Raw genomic sequence first — 13,275 nt, 5'->3', positions numbered from 1 at the left:
CATGTATCGGGTTGGCCAAAATGTTTGTTTGATTTTTCTATAAGATGGTTCTTAGTTGTCTTTAACTTCATTCGAAACAATTTTGTTAGACTGTATTGTGAGAGCTGTCATATCAGCATGCATTTTTAAAAAGCTTACCAAACGGTGAATTTTTGTGTAGCCATTTTAATATTAAAGATGGAAGAAAATATGTGACATTTTTGGCATATTACACTTTATTATTTCAAGAAAGGTAAAAACATAACTGAAACAAAACAAAAAAATTTGTAAAGAGAAGGTGCTGTGACTGATTGAATGTGTCAAAAGCAGTTTGCGAAGTTTCGTGCTGGAGGTTTCTCGCTGGGTGATGCTCCACAGTCCGGTAGACCAGTGGAAGTTGATTGTGATCAAATGGAGACATTAAAAATAAAAACCTCTTGACCATATTTCCGCCTGTGATTCTCTACTGAAACGCAACAAATATGTACCATTTTTAAAACAAATTGGGTGATGAAAAGCAGATACTCTACAATGCTGAGGAACAGCAGAGATCGTGGGGCAAGTGAAATGAACCACCACCAGCCACGCCAAAGGCCAGTCTTCATGATCTTGTGTATGTGGTGGGATTGGAAGGAAGTCCTCTAATGAGCTTCTCCCAGAAAACCAAACAACCAGTTCCAACAAATACTGCTCCCAATGAGACTAACTGAAAGCAGCACTTGGCGAAAAGCATCCAGAATTAGTCAACAGAAAACGCATCATCTCCCTTCAGGACTACACAAGACTGCATGTTTCTGTCACGTCCAGGCAAAAACTATTACAGTTCGGCTGGGAAGTTCTGATTCATCCACTGTATTCACCGGACATTGCACCTTCGGATTTACGTTTATCTTGGTCTTTACAAAATTCTCTTAATGGAAAAAATTTCAATTCCCTGGAAGACTGCAAAAGACACCTGAACAGTTCTTTGCTCAAAAAGGTAAAAAGTCTTGGGAAGATGGAATTATGAAATAAGTTGCCTGAAAGATGACAGAAGGTGGTAGAACAAAACATTGAATACATTGTTCAATAAAGTTATTGGTGAAAATGAAAAATGGGCCTTATTTTTACTTAAAACCAAACAAATATTTTGGCCAGCATAATACTTTAATGTAAATAAATAATGAAATAATATGTTAAGAATACACTCCAATTGGAAAGTGTCCCAACGTACCTGGGAAACAAACAAACAAACAAACAAAACCCTGGAACCCATGAAGGGTTAAACTCTTAGGGAAAATAATGATTATCTGGATGAGAGTTCAGACAGTGAGGGAGCACAGCTGTACTTTAAATATGTATCTGTGTAAAATGTCAAAAGAAGACCAAAAACCATCAAAATATTACTTTTGAGTAGTGTAATTATAGCCAATGTCATCTTCATAGCTTGCTACATTATCCATTCTACAATGATCATATATTATTTTGAAACCATACCAACAAATATTTTACAATAATATAAAATTGGAGGTTTAAAAAGGCACTTACAAGGTTTCATAGACATATATAAGAGAATTACTGCACTACGAAGGGCAGAGAGTTGTATTCACAAAGAAGCCTGTCAGACAACATTCCGAACAGCTTCTCCGACACTTATTTCCTCTGTCCTTGGGCACAGTGAATGCAATCTAGTCCTCTTCCCACCTCGGTTTACCTGCCACAGATCCAGACCTCCCAATCCTAAACCTGAGTTTCCAGTGCAGGCAATTAAAAACACTGAGAACTCAAATTCAAACATTGCTTCTACTGATTCAGGTCATAGTCCATGGCATTTTTGAACAAATATCCCTATTATGTTTTAAATGATCATAAATTCAACTTGAAATTTGATTTTATGTTTAAAATTTGTCAAGTATATACCAGGGTTCATTCAGGACAAGACCCTGGGATGAGTCACTAATACCACATAATTTAAAATTCCCTTTAAATCATTTTGAAGAAAATGTCTAAATATATTAAACGTTGCAAATATATGAACTTTAAAAATTACAGTAAAAGCTCCTGTTACCTGGGTCTGTATTTGTACTCGCATCCTGACGTTCTAGAGCCTTCTTCCTCACAGAAGCCATGAAATGCAGTCCAGCGGAAGTAGTGACATCATCTTGTAGCATTTCTCAAATAGAACAACGCAACACCGGAAGTCAGCAATGAGAAGCCAGTGTGTCCCCAGGGGCCCAGAACCAGAGGTTCGAACTCCAGAGAGGTGAGGTATGGGCATCAAGACATCATCAAAGGGGTGGCATCTAAGTGGACACTCAAAGGGAGAGATCAAAACCAGACATGGACGCTCTCATGGCTGGGGACAGACCAGTGACTGTTGAGCAGGAAGTGAGACGGTCAGAGGGATGTCCTAGAAATACCACCTCCACCAGTGTGTGCACAGTAGGTCTGCGAGGGTAGCACTGAAGTTAGGCAAGCGGACAGATGAGCTGCGGTAGCAGGTGCACATGAAGACCCAGTAATGGCGAGGATGGAGGGGAGAGGTAAACCGAAGAACTACAAAGGACCGAAAACAGGAAGGAACTGGTAGGAGTGCTCAGCAGGAAGTAGAATCAAAGTCCAAAGTCTATTATGGGAGTTTCCTGGGAGATCACCCAGGGAGACAAAGTAGAATAAGACAGTATCAATTATGGTTATGTTGTAAATACAATAAAAAATACGCATTTGGTCTTTGTCCTTGGTTCCAAGCACAGAGGCCCTCAAGCCTTTAGAATGTCCTGAGTGGTAGGAGTGTCTTTCAGTATTCACGATGAGCCCCTTCGGATCCCTCCAGAGTTTATGCTAATGCAGTGGCCCTTGGCAGGCCCCTAGGTAGCTTCCAGGTGGGACCAGCCCAGAGGAACCAAGCCCACGATCAGAGGGTTATAACTATCGGCCCCACCCCACCCCACCCCTGGAGTTCAATGACGAATGGCCAATGCTGTAATCGATCATGGCTATATAATGAAACTTTAAAGATAGTCCTGAAACAATGAGGCTAAGGGGGCTTCTGGGTTGATGAGCAAGTGGATGTGCCGGGAGGGTGGTGTACCCAGAGAGGGCATGGGAGCCCTCTGCCCCAGCGCCCCCTTGCCCTGCACCTCTCTTCCATTTGTCTGTTCCTGGGTTACATCTTTTAGAATAAAACTGAAATCAGAAATAGAGCACTTTCCTGAGTTGTTCTAGCAAATTAGCAATCCTGGAAGGGGTGGTCATGGGAACCCCCAAATTTGCAGTTGACCAGGCAGAAATGCAGGTGTCTGGGGACTCCATTTACAGCTTGTATCTGGAATGGGGAGTCTTTTAGGACTTAGCCTTTAACCTGTGGGGTCTGTATTTATGTTATTAGTGTTAGAATTAAATTGAATTACATGACACCCAGTTGGTGTCAGAGAATTGGAGAATCACTATTGTGTGGAATCACACAATATACACTCACTGGAGTACTATGCAGTTGTTAAAAATGACATTGGACATTGTAGAATATCTGGTGATATGGAAAGACATCTACCTGACTCCTAGTATGTAAAAGCAAGTAACTTATAAACAAGTAGAAGAGGTGTTCTTTATATACAGGAGGCCGGTGGTGCAATCGGCTAGTATGCGGTGTGTGTGCGTGAAAATACCCAGACCGATTTATTTGCAGATATAGGTGAGCAGGGGTAGTCAGAAAATAAACCCTAAAAGAATATAGCACTGGTTGTCTCTAGACAGAAAGGTTATAGTATATTTAAATATGCTTTTTATTCCCTATTTGTATTTTCTAAATTTTCTCCAGTGAACATGGACTACCTTTAAGAAGCAAAAACAAGTATTAAGAATGAGAAAGGAAAAAAAAAAAAATTAAAGCAAGCACTTAAAAAAAAAAAAAGAATGAGAAAGGGGTTTTAAGACAAGGGGATGGGAATGAAGAATACAGGTGGATCGGAAGCTGAGAGACGGAAGCTCAGCAGGTCAGACAGGAGACAGCTGCGTGGTTCAGATGCAGGGGCTAAATGAAGAAACAGGGCAACGGAGGGGACAGACAAATCTGGATGACTCCACCGGTCAAGAGAGTGGTGGTATCACTAAAAGGGAGACGTCAGTTTAAAATCTGGATATGTGGGATTTAAGATGAAAGTAGAAAAGAAGGATGAGAGAGGGCAGATGTATATCTGAGTGTCATCAAAATAATTCAGGAGCTGAAGTCATGAGAGTGAGTGGGTGCATGTGTGAAAATTACCGAGGCGAAAGCCTTGGGGAATACATACGTTCATTCAGTGGCAAGAAATAAACTGATCAATAGAAGAAAGAAAATTACTTTCTATTTACTATCCATAAGCAAGTTATCTTTTCTGAGGTGACTGCTTTACTTGAATATGCATGTATTTTTTATGATGAATTTGACCCAGGCATGTTATGGATTTCCTTTCAGGCCTCATCTGTATCAGTGTGTTATTTGAGATTCTGACTAACTGCATTGCTTTACTGCAGTGGTTGGAAAACTCGTTCTGTCAAGGGCCAGATCATAAGTATTTTAGGCTTTGTGAACCACATGGTCCCTTTTGCAACAACTGAACCCTGCGGCAGTGTGAGAGCTGTCATAGCCAAGGCATAAATGGAAGGGCATGGTTGTGTTTCAATAAAACCGGATTGACAAAAACAGGCAGGGTCTGGATCTGGCCCATGGGCCAGTCTGTCAAGGAGTGCTCTTCTGGATAACACATCAACACACACACACACACACCACCTTGTCAATGATAACATTAAAATAATTTAGTCCCATTGTTAATACAGTAGTCCCTCTCTATATCGCGGTTCACTTAACACGGCCTCACTGTATTGAGAGATTTTTAAAAATATTATATTTAATTATTTATTGTGGATTTTTCGCTATATCGCAGGATTTTGTGGTCCTGTACAGTAAATGCTAAAATAAATGCAAGGCTCCTACTTCGCGGATTTTCACCTATCGCGGGAGGAGGTCTATAACGTAAACCCGCGATAAGTGAGGGATCACTGTACATATTTCTAGATCTCCAGAAAGCCGATGTTAACGCTGAACTTAGACATTATACTGATCATGCATATACATACCAAGAGGAATTTCAAAGTCGTCCAAAGTCTGGGAACCACGATGTTCTTGTTGTTCCTAAATGAATCCCCAAATGATCCAACATTAACTCAATGGCATATTTATTATTTTGAAAAATATATATAATAGCTATGAGAATCATTAATTTTTAGGAATAGGTTCCAATCTCCTAATTCTAGAAATATTTATTTGATCTATCAAATCATTTACTCTATCAAAGTAACTCTACAAAGGAGTTCACAAAATGCACAAGTCAAACAATAAGAAAAAGCGCGTTCCCATTTTAATGCAATAATTAAATTAGGAAGTGCAACTCCCTCTTGCAGAGCAGTCTGAAGACCCCATAGTACCCCCAATATATCAAAATTATTCATGGACTCAATGAAGCTTGCAGACATGCTTTTGAGGACTTCATGAAAAAGTGTACCTTTCAAGAATTCATGTAAAGCAAACTGTCTGAGTTTACTTAATCTGTTGTTGCAAAAATAGGGTCACCAAATTTAGCAGGAATGCTTGAAAAGACCTCATTTAAAATATAAGTTACATAATAAATCTGTGTTGGGGACACCTTAGAGATACCTAAAAGGATAAATTCACTGAAATAAGAAATCCAAGCAACATACAATGTGCATTAAGATGTCACAGAAAGAAAAGCAAAGAGTGATTTCAAGTGTAAGAAAGTCACTTAGGCAGGCGCGCTAAACCACAGATTTCGATTTACCATCAAGCTGCTTCCTCTTCCCAGCAGTCTGCCTGCTGCTCCACGGAGGGACAGAGCAGCAAGCTAGCCCGCCAGTCGCAGTCAGAAGTGTCCAGCAAGCAGAAGACCAGACACACCACAGAGACGTTCTGACCTGTGTGCGTGCACACCCGGAAGGACGTACCGTAGTTGTATACACCTTGGATTGCGTGGCTATTTCTGACTTGTCCTCGGGTTGGAAAGTCACACCCGGTTTTGTCCCTAGTTTCTCTGATCGTTTTTCTTGCAGCTCTTTCTCAGCTCGTCGTCTTTGCCTGTGAAAAACAACAGTGTCAAATGCATTTTAACTTTCAGTAATGTCAGTTTTTCACTTGTATCATGCTCTGTAGGGAGGCAGTTTTGAAAGTTATGTCAACAAACTTTTTTAAGTATATTTTATTATGTTGTTACAGTAGTCCCAATTTTTTTCCCTTTGCCCACTCTGTCCAGTACCCTCCCTCCCCCAGCAACACCCCCCCCTTAGTTCATGTCCATGGGTCGTGCATATAAGTTCTTCAGCTTCACTCTTTCCTACATTATTCTTAACTTCCCCCTGTCTATTTTGTACCAGCCAATTATGCTTCTTAGTCCCTGTACCATTTCCCCATTTCTCCCCCTCCCCTCCCAGCTGATAACCCTCCAAATGATCCCCATACCTGTGATTCTGTTTCTATTCTGGTTTGCTTAGTTGGATTTTGTTTTTAGATTTTAGATTCAGCTGTTGATAGTTGTGAGTTTGTTGTCATTTTAGTGTTCATAGTTTTGATCTTCTTTTTCTTAAATAAGTCCCTGTAACATTTCATATAATAATGTCTTGGTGATGATGAACTCTTTTAGCTTTACCTTGTCTGGGAAGCACTTTATCTGCCCTTCCATTCCAAATGATAGCTTTGCTGGATAGAGTAATCTTGGTTCTAAGTCCTTGCTTTTCATCACATTGAATTCTGCTTGCTAGTCCCTTCTTGCCTGCAAAGTTTCTTTTGAGAAATCAGCTGATAGGCTTATAGGCAGGCACCCCTTTGTAGCCAACTCTCTTCTTTCCTCTTGCTGCTTCTAAGATTCTATTTTTATCTTTCACCTTTGGCATTTTAATTATGATGTGTCTTGGTGTGGTCCTCCCTGGGTCTAGCTTTTTGGGGACTCTCTGTGCTTCCTGGACTTGAATGTCTATTTCCTTCACCAAATTTGGGGAGTTTTCCTTCATTATTTTTTCACATAAGCTTTCAATTTCTTGTTCTTCCTCTTCTCCTTCTGGCACCCCTATGGTTCGGATGTTGGCACATTTAATGTTGTCCCAGAGGTTCCTAAGCCTCTCATTTTTTTCAATTCTTGTTTCCTCATTCTGTACTAGTTGACTGTTGTTTCTTCCTATGTTCCAAATCATTGATTTGAACCTGTTTCCTTCCCTTTACCATTGGTTTTGTGTGAATTTTCCTGTTTCACTTAGCATAGCCTTCACTTCTTCTCTTATGCATCTGTCATACTCAAGAATATCTGTCAAGCTTGTGAGCATCTTTATCACCAGTGTTTTGAATTCTGCATCTGTTAGGTTGGCTATCTCCTCATCTGTTAGGTTGGCTATCTCCTCATCACTTAGTTCTCCCACTGGAACCTTAATCCATTCCTCCTTTTGGGCCATACTTCTCTGTCTCCTCATCTTGACAGGCTCCTGTGTTTGTTTGCCTCTGTGTCTTAGGTAGAGCTGTCGCTCCTGTTACATTGTAAGGGGTGGAGCCTTAGGTATCCATCAGTACAGGGCGACCAATTTCACGTTGTGGGGCTGTGTATAGGGGAGGGGTCCGAAAGGGAACAATGCCATTTGCTCAGCACTTGTCCCTTTCCCAGGCACTTCTTCCACTTCCGTATGGGCCTGGTGCCTCTCTAGCTGTTGCCCTGGCCATCATTCCCAAAGTAGGTGGGTCTGCAGACATTCTAAGACCGTGGGGGCCCTTTAAGTAAGTGGACTCTGCTGAGAGACTGGAAGTTTATTCCTCCACCCCAACCCCTACGGGTTTGCACAGTCAGAAGCAATGAGGCTTGATTTTCCCTGGTGCTGGGACTGTGAGATGTGTGGTCTGGTCAGGAACTGGGAACGCTCCCCAGGTGTCCCTCCCTACTTTTTAAAACATGTGACTGTGCTTTCCACTGGCCTGCCACTGCCACCACCACACCGCGTCCTCTCTGCCCCGGCTCTGCCCCTCCTTCCTGTCTGGATGAGTATTTCTTCTTTATATCTTTGTTTGCTGGACTTCATTGCAGCTCAGTTTTCTGGAACTTCTGGTTGTCTCTAGTTTTGAGATAGTTGTATTTCTTCTTAGTTGTGGAGGGAGACCCAGCATGTCTGTCTAGGCCTCCATCTTGCCCAGAAGTCAACAAATTTTTTTCAGTGGCACTTAATTAAATTAGCAAGATAACCCTGCCACAATATAAGCAAACAGCACAGAAGTCATGAAAGTTATTTCTAGCTCCTCTACTATTGAACCGACTTTTCTGTATAAGTCAATGGAAGCTCAGGTTAGAATTACACCCTGCAGGTAATTTTCCAACTCCTTTTCCTGCAGATTCTAAGCTGGTCCCAGGAAGCCTATCAGATACCTCCATTCACCTGTTTGAAGAAGTTAAGCCCTGGCTGGTTGCTGTGGCTCAGGGGATGAAGTGGAAAAAATAAAAGTATGTGTCCTTCACAACCCAGGCATTTTCCTCATCACTAGACGTGTTCCAATGCATGGCACCGGGCAGGTTTGCAGTTGTGTCTGGGTGGGGGGCCGAACCAGTTAACTTCCATCTGCATAACGGTACCATCACAACTAAAAAACCTGCAGGTATGTGAGAGTCTCATATCAAATGCCACTTGAAACTTGCCTTTTTTTGCCATCCTTCCTTTGCCTCACTGCAGAAGGTTCTACTGTGCCCTCGACATGCAGAAGGTGCCCGGGGTCGCCACGTTCAAATAACCCACAAGCTGGTTTCTGCTGGCTTTGTTTAACCACAGTGAGGTTTTCAACTGGAGTGAGTGCTGCGGTTCTGGACTATAAGAAAGAAAGAAAGAAAGCATATTAATTTAAAACCACACACCTCATTATGCAGTAAGTTAAAAAATTGAGAAAAATATTTGTTTAAATTGAACTAAGAGGTGTAAGATAACAAACTGGTTTAGACTGGTGAGAGGAATAACCTGCTCTTAAGGAATCAATGATTTTGGAGTGCTGGAAATTTCAGGTGGGTTGTCCTAGGTCAAAAATTAAGCTAGAAGTCCTCATCTTCTTAATTTCTTTTCCATATTAAAAATCTTCCTTTTTACAAATGAAATTATTTGTCTAGCATCTGATCTAAAATCTTTTAGAACAGGAGGGTGCAGACAGGCAGAGGTTTGGCTAGAACACGTTAGCAGCATGTGGACAACCACGGGTGCTACGGATGGGAACCTGGGGATCTGTGACCCTGTTCTAATAAAGTTTATGTAAATTCTCATCAAAATCTCTTATTTTTCTACTCCCTTAATCCTATCTTTTCAGTTCATAAGATGTCCAGAAGAAAAGAAGGCATGGTAAGTACTTTTTCTAAGAAATGACCATTTCTTTTCCTGGTACCACCTTCAAATCTTAAAAGTACACCAGGGGATAAATTACTCAATGGCCTTCTGACGATGGTACTACTGACAAAATTAGAACCTAAACAGTTTGAATTTCAGAAATCAAAGGTTTTAGTGGGTTTATTAAGATTCTATCTTTGTGTTTTAAGTGCTTTAAAAAGACACCTTTTTTAAAATATAAATTAAATAAATAATCATTGAATTGTAAAAAAAAGATACCTTTTTTTATATGTGCAACTACTAGACCTGGGTCTATTTAACAATTTTAACCTCTAACAGATTTGAAGACAATCATATTACAATTGCTAGGAACCTCAAACAATGCATTCTCTTCTTTACACTTACACACACACACACACACACACACACACGCGAACACATAAACTGGTCCTTTTATTTTACTACTTATTTCTTCTGTGAGTAGAAGAAATAAGTGTGACTTATCACACTTATCAGTAACTTCGGGTATTGATGTACGAGAAAGACCTAATGCCTTTAAAATACCCGATTATTATTTGAAGCTGGGTTTTTATGTGCCATCAATCACAGAAGCATTATTTTCACAAAAGAGATGTGTAGCCGCATTTTCCTGGGTGCCGGGCGTGTACAGAATGGGAAACACGGACCGGGCTCTCACCCCCCTGCAGAGCTGATTACCGAGTCTTCCTGAGGGAGAAGTGCAGGAAGCGGGGACAGCCCTGGGTGTTGTCTTCCTTCTGCTGCAGCTCCGAGAGGTCCTGAGGGAACTGTGACTGGTGTTCTTGAGACAGAGGAGAAGGTATGAGGAGGTCTAAGTTGCATGTGCAATAACTGAAACCCAAAGGAACTCAGAGATATCGTCTCAAGGGGCCCTGGCTTCACATCAAATACTCTTTCGGGTTTTGCAAATATTGAAGAGTCCTGTTGAGGTGTCAAGATTTCTTGTCCGACATACTGATCCAAGTTCACGTGCTTAGGGAGTCCTGTGATGACAGTTTCTGCCCCTTTCTTCTGTGCAGCTGCCTTCTGCGGGGCTTCCGTGTGACCCTGGCTCGAAGTCCAATGGGACGCTGAAGCAGTGTGCGTCGCCCTCTGCAGCCCAGGAGGCTGGAAGGAATCGGACGACCCCCAGGCCTCTCGTGGCCGCAGCGGAGGCCTGGAGGGAACTTGCGGAGCTCTTCCTGCATGGAAGAAAATGGGCTTATATTCATGCTTAGGCTGAAATTGAAGCAAAGGAAAACCACCACCTGGTCTGAAGGTATTTGCAACGGGGAGAAATCTAGGGGTGCCTGGAACGGCAGAAGATGTGGTCAAAAGGTGGAGGTGAGTGTTGCCAGCAGGGGCTGGGGAAACGGAAGTCGTTGGTAAGCCTTCAGATGCTATAGGCAGTCTGCTATTCTGAGGCTGGCCTTCTAATTGACGAGGAACACTCCCATGTGGAACATTCTGGAAGAGAGCAAAAGCTATTATAAATTACAGACCTCATATTTTGTAAGTGACCTTGGATATGTTTTGGAGGGGTTGGGATGTAATAACTGCCAAAAATCTTATTTACCCAAGTAACAAAAAACCACCACCAGACTACTAGGACAACGTTACTGGCAGTTTTGAATGTGTTACCTGTGAATTTTCATTGCTACTTTGATCCGACTGCGCAATTCCTTTCTGGCAGGGTCCGCCCTTTCCGCCAGGCTCTCTCGTGTGCTCTCCCACGGACGGTGGTTTCAGGAACCGTCTCTCCTTCAGGTGTCCACTGGTGCCTTCAGCACTGCCGCCCGCTCCTGCCGGCTGTGGCACCTGGCTTCCCACCGCAGGCACAGACGGAGGCTGCTGAGGACGTTGGTGGATGTCTGACAGGTTAGCAAAGGACGACCCGACGATTTGCATTAGACTCAGGAAGTTGATCTGTTGCAGCTACAATAAAATAAAAATTAAAGAAACATCTGAAACCATAATGAAAACAACCTCTAAAGGATCAACAGCGGTCAGCTGAGTATCCCACAACAGTCAGACCTTTGTCTTAGGATCTGTGAGATCCATGAATGCCGAACAGGAAGCATAGCTGGGAGTTTCCTTTTAAAAAAGAGGGAAAAAAAGAATAGCTTCCTTTTTTCAGGGAGCTGTCAACTGGGAACAGGAACTCATGAATGAGACTTGGGGCTATTTGTAAAGCACTTTACTTAAATATCCCAGGACCATAACGATGGGTGCGTGAGGGCAATTAAAGAATTGCTGAAATGGGTGTATGTGTGTGAACAGGTTTCCAGGAAACAAAACAGCAGAGATCAGCAACCCGGGAGAGGGAGGGCTGACTGGGGAAATGGCGGAAGCACGCACCACTGGGTGACAAACTTCACTGCCCATTAGCGTCCCCGGAGCAGCATTAAACCCCCGTGGCCAGGTCACACCCCACACCAGTACAATCAGCATGTCTGGGAATGGGAAGCAGGATTCTTATGTTTTAAGGTGACCAGGTAGCTTTTTCCAACCTGGGCCCGACATAAAGTCCCCCGCAAAGGAGAGAGGCGAGAAGAAGGGTCGTTCTGCCACCAACAAGATAGTGACCAGAGACACAGCACCAACATTAACAAGCACACCCACGGAGCGGGTCCCCAGAAGCGTGCCCCTCGGGCACTCAGATCGGAAATTTGCCCTGAAGGAGATGGGAACTCCAGATGTGCGCCCTGACACCAGGCCAAAGGAATGAGGAACGTCCCGTATGTGTCCGGCTGTGGTCGTCCAGAAAACATGATGAGGAGTCACCAAACAAGCTCTGTACGTGGGTCACCTATGTACCTGCCACCACTTTCAAAAATCTACAAACAGTTAATGTGGATGAGAACCCACTGCTGATCGTCTAACAGTTATAAAACGGGAAGAAGAAAAAAAAAGATAGCCAGGTGATATAAATGTGCAAAAAGGCTTGGGGACCGCTGTCACACACTGGCTCAGGGAGAACAGGAACTCGCAGCAGCTATAACGAGAGGCAGGTCAGTGGGGCGGCTCTCGGACGTCAGCATGCCTCAGAGCCAGCTGGGGGGCCTGTCACGGCTGTCCTGGCTGAGCCCTGTCTCCAGAGCTGCTCATGCCAGGAGGTCTGGGGCGGGGGCCTGAGCATTTGTGTTTCTAGCATCTAAGCAATGTTGACGTGACTGCGCTGTGGACCACACTGTGAGAACCAAAGGGCCTGGTGGGAAAAGAGGGAAGGTCAGCGCTGGTTGCAGGCCCTTTCAAGCCCAACTGAGGGATCTGCACCTTGTAAAACAAACCAACAGAGAAACACTGCAGGTTGAAAACATTCAGATTCCCTTCAATTATAAAAGAAATGCATGCTTATTACAGGGAAAAAAAAAAAAAAACATAGAAAAAGTCATTCATAATCCTATCCCGAAAGATAACTGATACTTTTTTTTGTATTTCACTATTTGTATTTAAAAATATATATATATATACATATATCAAATAGTATACAAACTTGTACCTGAAATTTAAACAGAAAAATTCAGTATTAAAACAATATCTGAAGAAGAATGTCCCAGAAAATGCACACAGAAGATAATGGAAGTATGAGGTCTGAAGACTCCATCTGAGGTTGACTACAGCGTAGAAATAGCGGGTGGCTGCATGGGCATGTGGGCAGAAGAATCGAGAAGGCAGCACCCAGGACACTGGCTGCGGGTGGAGAAGGCAGGCAGGGGTGGCTCTCTGAGACGGTGATCCTTAGTGTTTTCTGAATTATTTACAGAATCTGTTAAATACACAGGGCACGGACCAGCAAGGTCCCTAGGTCATCCAGACACAAGTGTGAGAAACGCATCTAAAGCTTTAAGCTGTTCAAACAGGTAGTGCTATTAAGTGGAAAAGGAAAAGGACTGGGAGAATGAGAATAGCCAG

General features: G+C 42.8%; 1 protein-coding gene across 1 annotated transcript in view; it reads right to left on the bottom strand.

Moving 5' to 3' along the window:
- The window catches only part of CPLANE1 (ciliogenesis and planar polarity effector complex subunit 1), an 85,378-nt gene that overhangs the window by 24,268 nt on the left and 47,835 nt on the right, over positions 1-13,275 (bottom strand). Inside the window, exons 34-39 of the mRNA XM_090279304.1 lie at positions 11,002-11,295; positions 10,060-10,827; positions 8,673-8,839; positions 5,956-6,085; positions 5,074-5,128; positions 2,027-2,131 (exon numbers count right to left, since the gene is read on the bottom strand). Coding sequence (XP_090135430.1) covers positions 2,027-2,131; positions 5,074-5,128; positions 5,956-6,085; positions 8,673-8,839; positions 10,060-10,827; positions 11,002-11,295 — 1,519 coding nt within the window. The remainder of the gene's footprint in view (positions 1-2,026; positions 2,132-5,073; positions 5,129-5,955; positions 6,086-8,672; positions 8,840-10,059; positions 10,828-11,001; positions 11,296-13,275) is intronic.

The sequence above is a fragment of the Furipterus horrens genome, unplaced genomic scaffold (genome assembly GCF_987537825.1).
Source record: "Furipterus horrens unplaced genomic scaffold, mFurHor1.1.pri manual_scaffold_5, whole genome shotgun sequence".
Taxonomy (NCBI): domain Eukaryota; kingdom Metazoa; phylum Chordata; class Mammalia; order Chiroptera; family Furipteridae; genus Furipterus; species Furipterus horrens.
The sequence above is the reverse complement of the archived record's forward strand: the minus strand, read 5'-3'. Positions and strand labels throughout refer to the sequence as shown.